The 18893-nt window shown below is 50.9% G+C and overlaps 1 protein-coding gene across 2 annotated transcripts in view; it reads right to left on the bottom strand.

Moving 5' to 3' along the window:
• Nucleotides 1-4149: 4149 nt before the first annotated feature.
• EFNA4 (ephrin A4) overlaps nucleotides 4150-18893 on the bottom strand; it is a 52888-nt gene continuing 38144 nt past the window's right edge. Inside the window, exons 3-6 of one of the 2 annotated variants that reach the window (XM_029580757.1) lie at nucleotides 8216-8284; nucleotides 7388-7480; nucleotides 6103-6667; nucleotides 4150-5656 (exon numbers count right to left, since the gene is read on the bottom strand). In XM_029580757.1, coding sequence (XP_029436617.1) covers nucleotides 6570-6667; nucleotides 7388-7480; nucleotides 8216-8284 — 260 coding nt within the window. In that variant the 3' untranslated portion in view covers nucleotides 4150-5656; nucleotides 6103-6569. The remainder of the gene's footprint in view (nucleotides 5657-6102; nucleotides 6668-7387; nucleotides 7481-8215; nucleotides 8285-18893) is intronic. The other variant, XM_029580756.1, reaches the window with a different exon arrangement.

Here is an 18893-nt window from a genome sequence, read left to right as displayed (position 1 = left end):
CAGCATGCTTGCTAGTCTGTTTGGAGCACCTCCGGCACCCCCCTCCACAGCCGTCCTGCGGGTGGGGCCCATGCTTCCTCATCATCTGTGAGCAGTGGTCCCACTAACCCAGTGCTTCTTCAAGTGCTGCCTTGCTGTGCCACGGTAGCAGCAGCCTTGGCTCGATGCTCTCGTACCCACTTCAGCACCATTCTCTGCCCCTGCCCGGGACGCAGTCTCTCTCTCTCTCTCTCTCCTGCTCCCTGCTGGCAGGAGAGGAGTAGTGCTTCTTACCTTCCCTCTGCTTCCTGAGCTCTGAGCATGAGGTACCTTGTACTCTTGTGGGACCTTGGTAGGGGAGAGGATTGTATGAAGTGGGAAAACAAACCAGGCAGCAGTGGTGAGGGTGGAGTAGGGAGGAAGAGGAAGCAAGCGATAATGGCCCCCTGGAAGTACTTGGCAGATCCCAGTAGGAAAGGCTGTTCCACGCTGCTGTCTACCCAGAAATAAGAGGCGGAGACACCAAACTCTGTCTGGCTGATAATCGTTGTGGGACAGGTTGTACCAGAACTGTCCAACCCTTTTTTTTTTTAAACTACTAGCCTTGATCACATCTTCCAGCAACAAATGCCACAGCTTAATTGTGCGTTGACTGTAGGATGCCAGTGGCCTATGGCATACACCCAGTTACATGGAAAGAAACAAACCAGTAGCAAGATCTGTGCCCTGGGGTTACAGCAGAGCAGTGGAAAGCTGAAGCAGCCAAGGATCCAAGCCTGGTCTAAACCTCTGGTGTACAGGCGCTCCGCATTTCCCAGTAATTACAGATGTCCCGTCTCCTTCCTTCAAATGAAATACTAATCTCAGGTAGACCACGCCTCAAAGGCAGAGATTCAAGCCTTGGCCTTTAAAAAGAGAGCCCCCATTCCAGAAACACAGACCATGCCAACAGCTAAAGAAATCCAGGCACATCCCAGCTCTTCACCTGCCCTTCCTGGTGCAATGTGGCAGACCTTTCCTCCACGCAGGAGGATCCTCTATGCCAGGGGTGGGCAATTCCAGTCCTCCAGGGCCACAAACCAGTCAGGTTTTCAGGATACCCCTAATGAATATGCATGAAATAGATTTACATACAATGGCAAATCTATTTCATGCATATTCATTAGGGATATCCTGAAAATCCCAGGCTTTACCCCTCACTCCCCACAGCTGAGGATCCTCTGTGCTTATCCCAGGCTTTACCCCTCACTCCCCACAGCTGATCCTCTGTGCTTATCCCAGGCTTTACCCCTCACTCCCCCCACAGCTAAGGATCCTCTGTGCTTATCCCGGGCTTTACCCCTCACTCCCCCACAGCTAAGGATCCTCTGTGCTTATCCCGGGCTTTACCCCTCACTCCCCCACAGCTAAGGATCCTCTGTGCTTATCCCGGGCTTTACCCCTCACTTCCCCACAGCTAAGGATCCTTTGTGCTTACCCCAGGCTTTACCCCTCACTCCCCCACAGCTAAGGATCCTCTGTGCTTATCCCAGGCTTTACCCCTCACTCCCCCACAGTTAAGGATCCTCTGTGCTTATCCCGGGCTTTACCCCTCACTCCCCCACAGCTAAGGATCCTCTGTGCTTATCCCAGGCTTTACCCCTCACTCCCCCCAGAGCTAAGGATCCTCTGTGCTTATCCCAGGCTTTACCCCTCACTCCCCCACAGCTAAGGATCCTCTGTGCTTATCCCAGGCTTTACCCCTCACTCCCCCACAGCTAAGGATCCTCTGTGCTTATCCCAGGCTTTACCCCTCACTTCCCCACAGCTAAGGATCCTCTGTGCTTATCCCAGGCTTTACCCCTCACTCCCCCCACAGCTAAGGATCCTCTGTGCTTATCCCAGACTTTAATCTCCTTCACTGAGAAGCTTCTGTCCTTGTACCTTGCTCCCCTCCCCTGAGCATTTTGTGCATCTCTGCCAGGCTTTCTTCAGTTCCATTACGATTTTTTGCCATTGCACCTCCTCAGAGGCTGTTTCATGCATCCAGCACCTTTACTGTGAAGAAATATTTTCAACTGTTACTCCTCACTCTGCTACCCCCCAACAATTTCCATCAGTATTGAAATGTGCTGGATGCTCCCGCTCTCTCTTGTACCTCGCAGGTACGCAAGAGCATTAGCTTCGCCCAAGAGACAGCGTTGCCTCCAGTGAAGTGCCAGCTCCCGCACCTCCTGCTAATGAAACGCTCTCTTCTCGTCCTCTCAAGGGCTATTCACAGGGCCACCTCAGAAACCACAGTGGGGGCAGGGGCTCTCGCTCACTACCCAGGCACTGGGCACACTTTATACTTTTTTGCCCTTCTGTAAAAAAAAAAAAAAAAAAAAAAGAAATTTAGCAAAGAAAATAAATCTGGGGAGGGGGGGAAGCAAGCAGAATAACCCCTGGCTTTACGCCAGTGAACGTTCTCCCTGGTGTGTGGGCTCTTTACAAAACATCCTGCAAAGATCTACACCTAAAGGGGCAGGCAATTTAAATGTCAAAAAAAACCCTGCACCCCCCCTCCTGGAAAGTCTGCAAGTGTATAAAGAAAGGGGGATGGGTCTCTTGGCACCCAGGAAATGGATAGGTGGGAGGGGAGAGCAGGCTTAGAGAGATAGCAAACTCTGCAGCTCGGGGATGCAAGTTCCAATTCCATCCCTGGCAAGTGTCTGCCTTCCTCTCTCAGGCTATCCCTCCCCCACCGACGTATAACCGTCTGTGGCAGACATGTCCATTCAGGATTAGCAGCCAGGTGGACTCAAACAAAAAAAAACAAAACCCATCCCCAGAAATGGATCTCCGCTTTGGATTGGCCACTGGTGGAGACAGGATGCTGGGCTTGATGGGCCTTTGGCCTGAGCCAGCATGGCCTTAATTTAAGACCTGGTAACACAGAATCCGGTTTGGTGCTCTTGGGTCCCTTTTTGGTCCAGAGAAGAAAACCTTCACTGTGCAAATAGTGTTCTGGGGGTCACTGGACAGGGGCAGGTAGTGTATCCATCGCAGAGAAAGCAGCTTTCATTACACCGATGCTATAAAAGTAGCAGAAAATTACATCAGGAAGGTAGATTTCAAAATCTACTGTAAATTCACCCCAAACCAGAAGGGGTGGTGGGAAAAAGAACATGCTGGGAAGATAACTTAGAAAAATACAGTACAACCCCAGATAAAAGCCACAAGGGTCCATCTCGACTGCCCAGTTCCTGCTTCTGTTCAATGCCACAAAACTTGTTTGGTTGACCCTTCAATGCCCTACCAGCGAGGATACCCACCTCACTCCTGCCCTGCAGCACCGCTGCTATTCCAGTACTGAGACCCCACACACAGCTCTGCCAGTGCACCTCACTCCTGCCCTGCAGCACCCCCTGCTATTCCAGTACTGAGACCCCCACACATAGCTCTGCCAATGCCCCTCACTCCTGCCCTGCAGCACCCCCTGATATTCCAGTACTGAGACCCCCACACACAGCTCTGCCAATGCACCTCACTCCTGCCCTGCAGCACCCCCTGCTATTCCAGTACTGAGACCCCCACACACAGCTCTGCCAATGCACCTCACTCCTGCCCTGCAGCACCCCCTGCTATTCCAGTACTGAGACCCCACACACAGCTCTGCCAATGCACCTCACTCCTGCCCTGCAGCACCCCCTGCTATTCCAGTACTGAGACCCCACACACAGCTCTGCCAATGCATCTCACTCCTGCCCTGCAGCACCCCCTGCTATTCCAGTACTGAGACCTCCACACACAGCTCTGCCAATGCACCTCACACCTGCCCTGCAGCACCCCCTGCTATTCCAGTACTGAGACCCCACACACAGCTCTGCCAATGCACCTCACTCCTGCCCTGCAGCACCCCCTGCTATTCCAGTACTGAGACCCCCACCACAGCTCTGCCAATGCACCTCCCTCCTGCCCTGCAACACCCCCTGCTATTCCAGTACTGAGCCCAGCACCTGAAGGTGACTGCAGCTGCAGAATGGGCATCCTGATTTGCAGTACCAGACCAGCTGCAAACTCTTGTCCGGTCCTCTGTCACCGTTTCACGTCATCTTGTCTGCTTTGCAAACTCCATCTGTGGGGCAGTCTCAGCAGGAAGGATGGGAATAAGACTAGAATCTGCCCTCAGAAAGCAGGTGAGGAAAAAAGTGATTGAAAATATTTTTTATTTTTGGCTCAGTTTCTAACAAAGGTATTCATTTAGAAAAAAAAACAACAAAAAACATCACCCTGTAAACATATTGAATACTGCGATCATTAGGTTCTTCTCAGAAGATAACCAGTCCATTCTCCTCGTGGAGAACACACCTCAGCTGCGCGGGCTGCATTTAGGGAGCGAGCAAGCCGCCTGTCCCTTCTGACCAGCACGGGGCACGAGACCGGCTCTAGTTATCCGCGATCTCAAGCTGGAGCCGGGGGAAAGCGATGCCCTGCACCTCTTCAGGGGTGGGGGAGGGACAACGGGTGGCATTCATTCCTGCTTTACCATTTTCAAGGGGCAGGGGTTTCAGCACCTTTTAAGTGACTTCCAGTAAAGGTCCCTGAGTGTCCTGAACTGAACTCTGAGGACCCCTGGGCTTACGCAGGGAGGGGGGGGGAACCTGTCCTCGGCGCCGGCAGCACCAGGAATGCCATCTCTCCCTCCCCAGGGCCGGCCCCCCGTCTAATGCCACAGAGAGTGTGCCTGGGGACCATTTTATTATCAGGGCACATAAACTGACCCTCTCTGTCCTGGCCTGGCCGAAGCAGAGCACCTGCCAGCTCTCCTTCCCGCAGCGCGTAAAGTCCCAAACGTGAAATGCAGTAAATGCGAGGTAACACCAGAGCTGAACCAAATACTCTCCAGCTAGCAGAAGGGAGCCACTCAGTGTGTCCGAAATACAGAAACCTGACGGCCAGCTGACCACTGGACTGCAAATGCTGTTTGTGACCCCCCCCCGATGTCTCTCCTGGTTCTGCCAGCGAGATTCTGATGGAACCCGATCATCCCCAGCTCGGTGATATTTGCTTCCTTTGCTGTCCCCGACTTAGTAGCCCCACACACGGATACGTGCGAGGGAGGGCTCGGGAAAAGTGGTCTAAAAAAAAATAAAATAATAATAATAATAATTCTGTTTCTAGGACTTTAGCTCGTATCTCCGTCAGTTCTACGTGAAGGATCCCCTCCCTCCCCCCCACCAAACCGTGTATGATTGGCACCAGAATGTCTCAGGGATAGCGCGGGCGAGCACACACAAAGCTCCCTGCCACCACCTACGAGCGGCTGCGGAAATGGCACCCGCTTGTCTGTCCCTCTCTCCTCTCTGCCCATAGCAGCCGTGTTCAGAGCAGAGAAGAAGCCGCCGGTGCCTTTTCCTCCGAGCTCTGGGTTGCCCCCAGTTTTGGCTGAACCGCTCCCTCCCCGCTGCAGTGACACCGGCAGGCGCAGCGGGACGCAGGGGCCTTTCGCACCATCTCCTGGGCTCCGGTCTCGAGAGTCCCTTCCCACGTTAGCGGAAGCCCCCTCGGCTCCCATTCCAGGGCCGCTCTGGGTTTCACGGGAATAGGGGCCAACCTCCGCTAGGTTCATGTTTTTCACGTGTCGAGGAGATTTGGGCCCCTCCAGGTTTTCGCGTGGGCAAGGTGCACCTGGGAGCTCCCACTTTAGCATCCTGTGCTGGAGAAGAAACAAAAACAAAACAAAAAAAAAAAAAGGCACAGATCAGTTCAGCTGGAGCTGACAATTTGATGCAGGCGGGTGGGTTTTTTTGCGGTGTTCTAGCGCCGAGTCAGAGAAGCCACGTGAAGCAAAGAAAGGAAAAAACACATCCTGAAAGCAACCCAGTGGGGCCCCCAGCATCATTCCAAGTGCTGCCGCCACCCCCCCCTCCCAGGTGTGGAGCGGCGAAGGACGGCTTGCATAAATGGACAAGCCCAGAGGTCCAGCAAACATCTGTACACCCACCCGCTCCAGCTGTTCTCCCGTTACCCTCGGCCCCGCGCTCCCGCTCTCTGACATGTGGAAGCCGGGGTCTGTACGGGAAGCGTGTGGAGCACCGTCCGAGACGGATGGATGCGCGGTTCTTTTTCGTGGGCCACTCAGCACGGCCAGACTGGACTCACCTTAACTGGCAAGAGGCTCCGTTCCGGTTGCTCCGGGAGTGGGGGCGGGGTGGGAAGCTCCGAAATGGCAGAAGCACTTGCGATTGACGATAGGCAGGAGCCCCGGCTGTATCCAGCTGATTAAATCATCAAGATCAGGAACCTGTATCTGCCAAAACTCAAACTCTTGCAGGCAGCTGGCCACATCTGGAACTCTTTGGTGCAAGACCGTTGTGCCCCAGCGTCTTGGGGCCCTTCTGTAATTTAGGGGTGGGGGAGAAGGTGTGAAGAGGAAATTCCAGGGACGTTTTGCATTATTCTAGCTGAAGCTAAGTGCACAGGGATCAATCCCCCAGATGTTCCTGTGGTTGCTCAGTGGCCATTATAAAGTGCTACACATTTTTGGGCTTCTCGTCCCTCAAAAACATTTGAAGAAAAAAAAAAAACAAAAACCAAAGTTTTAAAAAGGCAGAAAGCACTTTTCCCCCTTAGTGATGGAGGACGGTGAGGAGGGTGAGGCTGAAGACGTGCAGCCAGCCTAGGGCTTCCACGCACGGTGCTGAGCTCCCTCTGGTCCTTGTGGCCTCTGAAAAGGGAGGAGAGGAAAAAAAAAAAAAGAAACATCTTTATGCGCTGAGGCAGATGGGCAATCAGCCCCCCTCCCCCCCCCCCCCACAAGTAAAATTCAGGAAAGACCTCCTTCAAATGAGCACCTAAAGGCCAGGCCCGGATTCAGGCAGAGGTAACAGAAGCAATTACCCAGGGCGCCAACTACCCAGGCCAAAACTGTGCCCAGGAGGAGCCTAGTCCAGTCCACGTCCAAGGGGAGCTGACGGGCCACGCTGGGAACTTGGAAGGAGGGGGCCGGGGGGGGTAGAAGGCGCAGATCTCCAGTGCCTCCAACCCTGCCTTTGGGTGCCAAACTCAAATCTGGTGCTTACCGATCACACGGAAACTCAGCTGAGGGAATCCCTGCCATCTACATGAGGGGGCCTAAGGATCCAAATCCCAGAGCCCTGGTTCAATACTTGGCTAGGGGAGCCCCTTCCCCTGTAAGCAGAGTCGCACCTTTCACAGCTGCACTGGCTGAAGAGCACATGAAAATCTTCCAGGGGGCATCACCAGGGAAGCTGGCAAAATAGATTATTTCCCCACCAAAAAAAAGAAAAGTACGAGGAACCAGAATTGTTCTGCCATGCGCAGGGCTCCCCCTTTATTTTTTTCTGATTATGGTATCGCCCACTTACTATTTCCACCCCTTCCCACTCCCCACAGCACCGCATGCTTCCAGAGGGGAGATCATTACCTCCAGGACCACTCGCTCGTCCTCCCCCAGTGCCGCCGCCGCTTCCTCTTCCTCTGGGCTGAGACCTGGGGACTTCTGTCACTGGTTTCATTGCTAGCAGGAAAGAAGGGAGACTTGAGAAGCTGAGGGCAGATGTACAAACGCCTTCATCAACTCAAAAGCCCAGGCGTACAGGAAAAGGCCTCCAAGATTTGTGTGCATAAATCATGTTTTCCCCTCGTGCTAAGCATTTTCTTTTATGCAAATTTTCTGGTTTGTGCACTCACTTTTTTTTTTTTTTTTTTACTTCTGATACATTACTATTATCTTACTACATCAGGAGTTAAAAACATTTTTATGTGCATTAAGAAAGGAGGCATTTAATTGCAGCACAGTTAATGCTCAGCTTACTGCATCGGCCCCATTGTTAATTAAGCCTTGGAACGAAGTCTGATCACTGAGCTTTCTTTAAAAAAAAAAAAGTCTGCACGTTTGGGTGATGGGGGTAAGGCACAGGGTAAAGAAATCCCCCACTGCGCAGGCCCTTCCCTATCAGTTCCCACCTGAGCCCAGCCAACTAAAGAGCCTGGCTGAAGAGGGGCAAAATGTATTGCATCCCAGAACGAGCTGCAATGGGAAAAGAACCATGAAGATTATTCATATTACATTATTCTAAAATGTAATATCTTAAATATCCTCACTGACGTGTGCAGCAGGAAATCACAGCTTTGGAAGAGAAGGAAAGCAAAAAAAAAGTCTCATTCTGTTTACTGGTCTTTGTACGAGCACAAAACACAGCCAAGGTTTAGTAAAATCATCGACAAGTCAAAGCATAGGGCAGAACCTCACTTGTTGGGGTGCAGCAGACAGATACCAGCAGCTTCAGGCACTCCCCAGCACTGTCTTTGGTTGGAGCAGCTGGAAAAAAAAAAAAAGAAAAGAGAGAAAAATTAAACTCCCCTCAAATGCATGGAATCCTTTTCTTAAAGCTAAGAGACTAGGCTCAGTGACCTTAGGCCTGCAGCTCTCCCCTCCACCCCGGCAGAGAGGGAAATGAACCCTTAATTACTAGAGAGACGGTGGTGTCTGGTATCTGACAGTCCCTGGGGTCTGACAGGCAGGGAACAGCCCTTGCCCTCCTGGGGTTCTTCTGTGGATCGCTCCTGCCCCCATGTGGACAAATCACTGCAAAACAAAAACCTCTGCTTCACCAGGGACCTTCCCTTCCGCTGGTCTCCAAGGGTCCTGACCTCTCAGAACCAGGAAAATCAATAACATGTGCTGACACGCTAACACATTCCCTGTTTTTAAGTTAACTGAGGGTTTAAAAAAAAAAAAAAAGGGTGCTGCTGTCCTGGCTCCTCCTCCACCTTCACCGCCAACAGGCTGCGTAGTAGTCACACTGACGAGTGTAAAGCATGAATACAGCACAGATGGCTGAAGAACGGATCTTCCTCAGAGCCCCCCCGCAGATACCCCCGATAGACAGGGGAAGAACAGATCTTCATCAGAGCCCCCCCTCCCCCCCCTGATACCCCCGATAGACAGGGGAAGAACGGATCTTCCTCAGAGCCCCCCGCAGATACCCCCGATAGACAGGGGAAGAACAGATCTTCATCAGAGCCCCCCCCCCCCCCCCCTGATACCCCCGATAGACAGGGGAAGAACGGATCTTCCTCAGAGCCCCCCGCAGATACCCCCGATAGACAGGGGAAGAACGGATCTTCCTCAGAGCCCCCCCCCCCGCAGATACCCCGATAGACAGGGGAGGAATGGATCTTCCTCAGAGCCCCCCACAGATACCCCCCATAGACAGGGGAGGAACGGATCTTCATCAGAGCCCCCCGCAGATACCCCCGATAGACAGGGGAAGAACGGATCTTCAGAGCCCCCCGCAGATGTCACACTAATACGCTTATATAAAGGCCTGAATGGAGCACCCAGCGCTTTCCAAACCCACCCCTGGCTTGACCGCTCCCAAACCTCACAGGTAACAGAGGGGAGGACTCAGATGGCGTTGTAAATGGCCACGGTGGAGAATTAGGAGAGTCTCAAAGTCCAGAACACGCTTCCCGCTTCCTCCCAAGCTCGGGTTCCCATTCTGAGGACAGGGTCACATTTCAATCAGTTGATGTCCCAGCTGCTCCAGTTCCATCTCAGAAAACCATATGAAAACAATGGCAGGAACCACTTTACCCCTATCCGCTGCCAGCATAGGAGAGGCCATTCCCGAGCATAGCCTGGCTGCGTCTCTCACAGAAACCCACGTGTACTACACGCGACTTCCACAAGGTTCCTGTGCATGGGCTGCTCTTCAAAACAGCAAAATGCTGGCCCTGGGCAGAGATTGACTTTCAGATTTCAGGCAGCTTATGACATATAATGCAAGCTGAAGCCCACCACCCTGATGAATTCTCAATGGGAAGGGGAAGATCATAAGAAGTTGCCATGCTGGTTCAGACCAAGGGTCCATCAAGCCCAGCATCCTGTTTCCAACAGAGGCCAAACCAGGCCACAAGAAGCTGGCAATTACCCAAACACTAAGTAGATCCCAAGCTACTGATGCAATTAATAGCAGTGGCCATTCCCCAAGTCAGCTTAATAGCAGTTAATGGACTTCTCCAAGAACTTATCCAAACCGTTTTTAAACCCAGCTGCACTAACCACATCCTCTGGCAACGAATTCTAGAGCTTAATTGTGCATTCAGAGAAAAATAATTTTCTCCAATTTGTTTTGAATGTGCTACTTGCTAACTTCATGGAGTGCCCCCTGGTCCTTCTATTATCTTTAAGAGTAAATAACCGATTCATATCTACCTGTTCTAGACCTCTCATGATTTTAAAGACCTCTATCATATCCCGCCCTCAGCCATCTCTTAGGAACATAAGAACATAAGAAATTGCCATTCTGGGTCAGACCAAGGGTCCATCAAGCTCAGCATCCTGTTTCCAACAGAGGCCAAACCAGGCCACAAGAACCTGGCAATTACCCAAAAACTAAGAAGATCCCATGCTACTGATGCAATTAATAGCGGTGGCTATTTTCTAAGTCAACTTAATTAATAGCAGGTAATGGACTTCTTCTCCAAGAACTTATCCAATCCTTTTTTAAACACAGCTATACTAACTGCACTAACCACATCCTCTGGCAAAAAATTCCAGAGCTTTATTGTGCGTTGAGTAAGAACATAAGAACATGCCATACTGGGCCAGACCAAGGGTCCATCAAGCCCAGCACCCCGCCTCCAACAGTGGCCAATCCAGGCCATATGAACCTGGCAACCTGGCAAGCACCCAAAAACTAAGTCTCTTCTCCTAGCTCAACAGCCCTAACCTCTTCAGACTTTCCTCATAGGGGAGCTGTTCCATTCCCCTTATTTTGGTTGCCCTTCTCTGTACCTTCTCCATTGCAATTATATCTTTTTTGAGATGCGGCAACCAGAACTGTACACAGTATTCATGGAGCGATACAGAAGCATTATGACATTTTCCGTTTTATTCACCATTCCCTTCCTAATAAATTCCTAACATTCTGTTTGCTTTTTTGACTGCTGCTGCACACTGAGCCGACGATTTCAATGTGTTATCCACTACGACCCCTAGATCTTTTTCCTACAGAAGTATGAGATTCACAGAATGCATCCTTATGCGCATAAGAATTACACAGAACAAAATGCTGTACAGAACACACCAAATAGCAACTGCCAGTAATGACTGTGGAAGTGGCGAGAAAGGATGTAAGAGTGCCGCCCAGGTTCCTGTGATATTGCAGAGCTAACCTGACTGAGGAAGACCAAGCTATATTCTCTCTCTTTCTGTCACTCACATTTGAAGAAAAAGTTATGGTTCAAAACAGCCTTGTATTGCCAGCCAAGGATATAAAGAAATGTTATCTGTCTCCTCTATCCTGGGTGGTACAAAAATGGCTGCATTCTGAAACCCTAGGAGGGAAGGTTTCAGCTCCCAGATTCCCTTCTCCTTGTCAGAGTGGTTGAATGAAAGGGAGAAACGTCTGGAGCAAGGTCATCTTGAACCTCTTTCCAACCAGTAATTTGTTCAGTTTTAGCTAGTCTTCAATCCTCCCTACTTCCCGAAGATCAGGAAATACCAGGAATATAATCCTTGGCTACACTCCTATAAAGGTTCAGATTCAGCCACCTTCTGAAACATAGAAAGGACGGCAGAAAAAGACCAAACGGCCCATCCAGTCTGCCCAGCAAGCTCCCAGACTCATCAGTTTCCCAGACTGCCAAGTTCAGGGCCCTTGTTGGTAACTGTTTGATTCCAATTTCCTGCCACCACCCCCTGCCGCTGATGCAGAGAGTAATGATAGAGTTGCATCAAAGGTGAAGTATCAGGCTTATTGGTTAAGCATAGTAACCGCTGCATCAAGCAAGTTACCCCCATGCTTATTTGTTTTCCCAGACTGTACAGTTCAATGTCCTTGTTTGCTGTCTGAATGTAACTCCTCTTTTCCACATTTCCCCTTGCCGTTGGAGCAGAGAGCAATGTTGGATTGCATTAACCATATGAAGGCTTATTGGATAAGGGTAGTAACCACCATTCCAGCAAGCTACCCCCGGGCCTCTTTTCATTCATTCCCATCCTCTGGCCTTTTAGGGATCCACAGTGTTTATCCCATGCCCCTTTGAAATCCTTCACAGTTTTAGTCTTCACCGCTTCCTCCGGAAGGGCGTTCCAGGCATCCACCATCCTCTCAGTGAAGAAATATTTCCTGACATTGGTTCTATGTCTTTGTCCCTGGAGTTTCAAATCATGACCCCTGGTTCTATTAAATTCTTTCCAATGGAAAAGGTTTGTTGTTGACCATGGATAATTAAAACCTCTCAGGTATCTGAAGGTCTGTGTTGTATCACCCCTGCTCCTCCTCTCCTCCAGGGCGTACATATTCAGGTTCTTCAACCTCTCCTCATAAGTCATTTGATGGAGACCACCCACCATTTTGGTCGCCCTTCTCTGGACCGCCTCCATCCTGTCTCTGTCCCTTTTGAGATACGGTCAGTCTCCAGCTGCAGTTGGGTAGGTTGAGAAGAGTTGAATCTAAAGACCGAAATCCATTGAGGCAGAGGAGGTGTGAGAGAAAAAAGTGTAAGCAATAGCCGTACTGCGCAATTTTCAGGCCCCACTCCAGTCCTTGGCGATCTGGAGACACTCTGAAACTAAGGACCCAACCATTCCTTCCCAGGGGAGGAGGTGGGAAGGCAGAGCCAGAGTGGGCAAACCACTGGTGCCCAGCTTAGGTTCAGCAGTAGACACAGCCCTTCGCCGACACCTTTCCCTGTGTCAACCTTGAACAGGCAGCTGCCGCTGCTACTAAAGAGCTCGGTGATACTGAAAACGGTGGACTCCTTTGGAAGAATGAGTGCTTTCAACGGAAGTACTGCCCTCCCCAGCTGATAACTGTAGCATGGATTGACATTCCTTAATCAGATCTACCATCTCTCTAACTTTGTCCCTGAACAAGTTGTCACTTTTACAGGGTATCCAACTTGTGTTTAGTAAGGCGCTACCAGTATGTGTGTCAACAACTGTATTGACACACATAAGACACAGTCCCTTCTCCAGAGAGCTTACAGTCTAGTCAAGACAAACATACATGACAAACGAGCGTGTGAGGCGCGCTTAGGATTCCAAAGGAGCTTCAAAAAAAAGGTTGAGCTTTTAAACTGGATTTGAATATACGACACACGACCTCAGGCATTCAGCACGGCAAGGTGGAAAGCTTCAACCAAGAGATCCCCCTCCTGCAACCCAATTAAACAAGAACAGAGGGAGGAAAGGGGCAGAGAGCCCCAGGCCCTCAGCCCCAAATCCCATCCCTATCTCCAAACCAAAATTGTTTCAAAGTGCCCAGCAGCGAAAACAGCTCCTAAATATATATGTACCGCCTCTTGGCGTAATTTTTATGTTTCAATGTAAACCGATGTGATCTGTATTTTAATACAGGAACACCGGTATATAAAAATCTAAAAAATAAATAAATAAATAAATAAATGTTTCTCTGTGTGCCTATGAAAACAGGAGCAGCCTGACTAGACCGACATCAACCTGGGCAAGCCGCAGAACAACAAGAAGGGCCGCGTTCGACCCAGCGTTATCAACGCAGATGCGTAAGAGAAAAGGCGAAGGTTTCTAAACTCTCACAGAGGGTAATCAAGGAGAGAGAGAGAGAGAGAGAGAGTCATGCAGACATCAAGGGAGAGAACCAGAACAGAGCTAGCAAACAAACGCTTAGAAAATACAAAGCCCTTAAGATCCTCTTTTGCTCTGGAATTTTATCTCATTCCTGAGGAGTAATTAGCAGCTAATGATTTTGAAATGTCCTCCTACTGAGCAGCTCTGAGAACTGGAAACAGACTGGATGGCAGGAAGAGGAGCATTGTGCTAATCCTCACACAGGAATCACACTGATACATGTAAAGCATGAATACAGCACGAACAGCTGAAGAGCAGATCCCCATGAGTGCCCGGAGCAGGCGTCACACTGATGCATGCAAAGCATGAATACAGCACAGACAGCTGAAGAGCAGATCTCCATCAGAGTCCCATGCAGGCTCATACTGATACATGTAAAGCATGAATACAGCACAGGCAGCTGAAGGACAGATCTCCATCAGAGTCCCATGCAGGCTCATACTGATACATGTAAAGCATGAATACAGCACAGGCAGCTGAAGGACAGATCTCCATCAGAGCCCCATGCAGGCTCATACTGATACATGTAAAGCATGAATACAGCACAGGCAGCTGAAGAGCAGGTCATCAGAGTCTCATGCAGTGTCTCACTGATGCATGCAAAGCATGAATACAGCACAGACAGCTAAAAAGCAGATCTCCATCAGAGCCCCATGCAGGCTTATACTGATACATGTAAAGCATGAAAACAGCACAGACAGCTAAAGAGCAGATCTCCATCAGAGCCCCGAGCAGGAGTCACACTGATACATGTCAAGCATGAATACAGCACAGACAGCTCTAACGGCCCCAGATCATCCCATAAGATGCCCGCCCCTGCACATCCAGATCACCCCAGAGATATTCAGCTCCAATACCCCCCCAGACAGCCAGATCCTGTGCCTACCGATCACCCATAAAACCCTAGCATCCCCAGATTAGCCCTGGAGACACAAATCCCCTGCACACTGGCACCCCCAGAACCACCTAAATGCCCACACTCCAGCTCTCCCCGGCTAGATGAAACTATACAAAGCTTGCGTTTGCTCTGACAGAACTTGATCCCGCGTGGTCCTCACGTTACAGGCGCTAGATTAGTACCATATGATGGCATCCTGACAGGGAATGCCTGCCTTTCCTTCCTTCATTGTAGAGAAGGGAGAAGGGGGCCAAGCTTGCACGGCTGGACTGACAGCACAGTTCCATGGAGGCCCCCACGGCAGGCTACAGAAGATATTTCCCTCTGTGCGCTCCGTCGTGTTTCTTTAACCCCGGTTGGAGCGAGGGAGGAAAAGCCCCCCCCCCCCCCCAGCAAAATCCTAAAGGAAGTCAAGAGACCACCAAGAGGGACTGGGGCTGCCTGTCCTGGGCTTTAACCAGTTGGTGCCTGAGTCTCTGCTACAAGAAGAGCCCTTCAAACGTGATTTACGGTTTCACTTTCTCAAGGGCCCACCGAGAAACTTCCTCGAGGCATCCATCCTGGGGATAAGGGCAGCCAGGCAGGAAACACCTGGACTCTCCCGAGGACCACTTAGCAAGCAGCAAACCTCAGGAAGGGACCCGGACACCCTCAGACCATCTCCCCCCTCAGCTGGGAAATGCATTACCAGGGTGGCCCCTAAAGGAGCCAGGAGAGAAACAGAGAGGCAAGCAGCGGGAGAGAAACCAGCCCCTAGCGTTCCGAACCTCTTCCTCACCCTTCCCCTTTGCTAATTACGGAGTCTGGATTAAGTGCGCCTTGAAGACTTTTGGGGCTGACGGGCAGACACGCTGAGGATTTTTCCCCGATGTCCCCCAAAGTGGCCTGCACGACCGCAGGAGTGAATTTGTTTCCTGTAAAAAGTGTGTGAGTGTGTGTGTGTCGGTGGGAGTGGGGACTGTGGACTTTGCTGCCAGAGGATATGGTGGAAGCAGTTTACACAGCTGGGTTTAAAGTCATGTGGACTTGGGAGAGTCACTGCTTATGAGCAAGGATGGGATTTATTCTTTGGGGTCTTGCCAGCCCTTGTGATACAGACTGGCCACTGTCAGCGACAGGTTACGAGGCTTAATGGGCCTCTGGGCTGACCGGGTTTGGCATTTCATATTTTCTTATGGAAGAAAGTGGACCAAGGAGGGCTTTGCTCCTTTGCAGTTCTCCTGGAAAGGGGGGTGGGCCGGTTTCATCTGTTTCTGTGTCACTGCCCAGTTCTGCTTCCCTGATGACCAAAACCTTTTCTCTCTTTTTTTTTTTTTTTAAGAAATAAAGAATTTTAAGGAGTAGCCTTGTGGTTAGAGCAGCAGGGCTATGAACCAGGGCAACCAGCGTTCAAATCCCGCCGCCATTCCTTGCCACGTTGGGCAAGTCACTTCATCCTCCGTCGCCTGAGGCACAAACTCAGATTGTCAGCCCCCTGGGATACGGGAAATACCTCCAGTATCTTAACATAATCAGCTTTGAAGTGCCTGAAAGTTAGAATATAAATAATAATCCTCATTTTACCCCAAACCTGCCTCCCCCTTCCCTTGTCGTCCTTCAGCTGTCTGAGCAGATAGGTTGGTGGTGCTAAAGCAGACTGTGATGCCAGCAGGCTCTAGCAAAACACTACCACACCCCTGGCAAGCAACCCGGAGGGACTCCAAAAGCACTAGGGCAGGATCCCATCCCAGCCAACACCAACCCTGGGGAGCCTTGCAAAGTGTGAGCTCCCGTCACCGCCAATGGATGACGACATCACCAACCAGCCAGCTGCATTCCTCCATGAAGCAGGGGAAAAAAAAACCAACACACACACACACTTTGTTCTGCTCAGAGGATGAAGGGTTTCCAAGGTAAACAAGGTCTCTGGTACAGGAACAAGAGAAGCCCTCTCTGTAAAACGGAGTCGCCCAGCAGCGTAGATTTATTTCACAGTGACGAGAGCCTGCACACCTACTCCACTGTCCCAAGGAGGAAACGTTTAGTGTGCGCCGGCAAAGTACCGGTCAGACTCAGTCAGCAAGCAGGCTCAGAAGCTACACCTTCCCATCTCAGCCCAAGAGTCAGGACCCTTGTCATGTCTGCTCCCCCCGTGTCTTTTAAAAGGGAGCTCCTGTAAATCGCCACTGTCTGCCACCTTTGGCTATCAGTGGCCCCCGAGCACTGGTCAGACTTGAAGCAGGGGCAGGCTGTAGTCTGAGCAAAGATTAACTATGGTCTAATGCCCTTTGCCTACATGCTAATCCACGAGATGTTAGCATGAGAGAGAATGACGGAGGGTCGGAGCGATGGTGAAGAAGCCAGGCCCATGCAATAAGAGGGTACAGGGCACAGGTACTGGGTACCTGTGGGGACTCAGAGCTCCATGCCCCCATACACAGTCTCTCCCTCACCCCAAGAGCCCAGTAACCCCCCTCCCCCATACATTCCCCCATCTGTAATTAAATATGATGGAGCACACGATAATGAGTTCCCTGCAAAAGAGCTGGCGATGAAAAAACTGTAAACACAGAGTTTAGTGCTGAGAAGTAACCTGCCATCCCACCACCACCACCACCAGACAAAATACAGTGTGAAATGGGACCACCATCCCTCACCAGAGACCCCTCCCCTGTCAGGGCCATACATACACAGGTCTGCCCCCCCTCTCCAGAAAAAAGTCACACACAGAAAGGCTTTTCCTCCCACCTATGCACTGTTACAGGCTCAGAGCTTATTAAGGACTCTCCAGAGCTGCCTCACCTTCCGAATGCCAGTGACGCACCTCTATCCCCGATCTGTCACCTCACCCCCAAATTCCAGGGGAGAGAGAATACCCTGGCCACTAGGCTAGCTGATGCACTTGTGCACTGAGCTGACAGGTCTCAGCACAGTCTAGTTATAGACGCACTTCCCTTTCTATCGGGCTGATACAATAAAGTGCGCTCTGGCCGAGCTCACTGTTAGCCCGCGTTTGGCCATGTGTTTTCAAAGCGCTATTTTTATCCCTTATACAGTAAGGGGTAATAGCGCGTCGAAAACGCGGGGCCAACCCCCCCCCGAGACTAATAGCGCCCGCAACATGCAAATGCATGTTGATGGCCCTATTAGTCATTCCCGCGCGATACAGAAAGCAAAACGTGCAGCGAAGCCGCACATTTTAATTTCGGCCGGCACCGGGAAAGTGTACAGAAAAGCAGAAAAAACTGCTTTTCTGTACACCCTCCGACTTAATATCATGGCGATATTAAGTCGGAGGCTCAAAAAATTAAAAAAAAATTAAAAATCTGCTCGCGGATTGGAAGATGGATGCTCAATTTTGCCGGCATCCTTTTTCCGAACCCGTGGCTGTCAGAGGGTTCGAGAACCGACAGCGGTAAAATTGAGCGTCGGCTGTCAAACCCGCCGACAACCGCCGCTCCTGTCGAAAAGGAGGCGCTAGTGTCCCTAGTGCCTCCTTTTACCGCGGGCCCTCATTTGCATGCGGGCCAATACCGAATCGTGCGCCGAGGACACTGGCCTGTGCGCGCGTCGGGGGAGCGGGCGCTCGCCGGCTCTCCCGTGCTTCTTTTTGTATCGGCCTGTATCTGATGCCCGTGCAAGCGAGGGTCAGAGAGCGATGTATCCAACCGTGGACAATGGCTGACCATGGAGCCACGGCACTGTGACACGAAGAGTGAGCAAGACCTCTCCAAGGCCCCTATCAAGGCCAAAAAGCTCACATCCTACTGCCTCAGAGGGGTGGGAGGGAAACCGGTGGTAATTTGGAGATGGTACCAGGTGGAAAAATAAAAAAATCCGACTAAGAGCTAGTGCTGCTAGTGCAGGCAGAGCAGAACAAACTGGGCCCCAGACAGGAGATGTGGAGAATGAACTGAACCCCTGGGGCATGTATCACACCCACCTCTTCCTGCCCAGCTTACCTACCTCCTAATTAGCAAAACTGCTCCCAACTCCCTCCAAGGTGACCCTGGCCTCACCTCTATGCTGCTCTCAGTTCAACATATGGAGTTAGGAGTACAGACGTCAGTCACTCTGAGCCCCATTGGACCATGGGTAGTGGTTCAACAGCACAGAGGTTTGGGCAGGACAGCTACTAATGGAGTGGAAACAGCTGGAATGGTTTTGCTGGCTGGCTGGGGAGCACTCACCCCTTCCCCCCCAGGCCCCATATTACATAACATAAGAAACTGCCTTACTGGCAGTCTGTCAAGCCTAGTGTCCTGTTTACAGCTGTGACCAATCCAGGTCACAAGTACCCGACAGGATCCCAAATAATAGATTCCATGGTACTTATGTTCAGGAATAAACAGTGGCTTTCCTGAAGTCTATCTGATTAATAACCATTTATGGACTTTCCCTCCAGGAACTTATAAAAAACTTTTTTTTTAAACC

This window comes from Rhinatrema bivittatum, chromosome 16 (assembly GCF_901001135.1).
Source record: "Rhinatrema bivittatum chromosome 16, aRhiBiv1.1, whole genome shotgun sequence".
NCBI classification, from domain to species: Eukaryota; Metazoa; Chordata; class Amphibia; order Gymnophiona; family Rhinatrematidae; genus Rhinatrema; species Rhinatrema bivittatum.
This window is presented reverse-complemented; position numbering and strand designations above follow the sequence as displayed.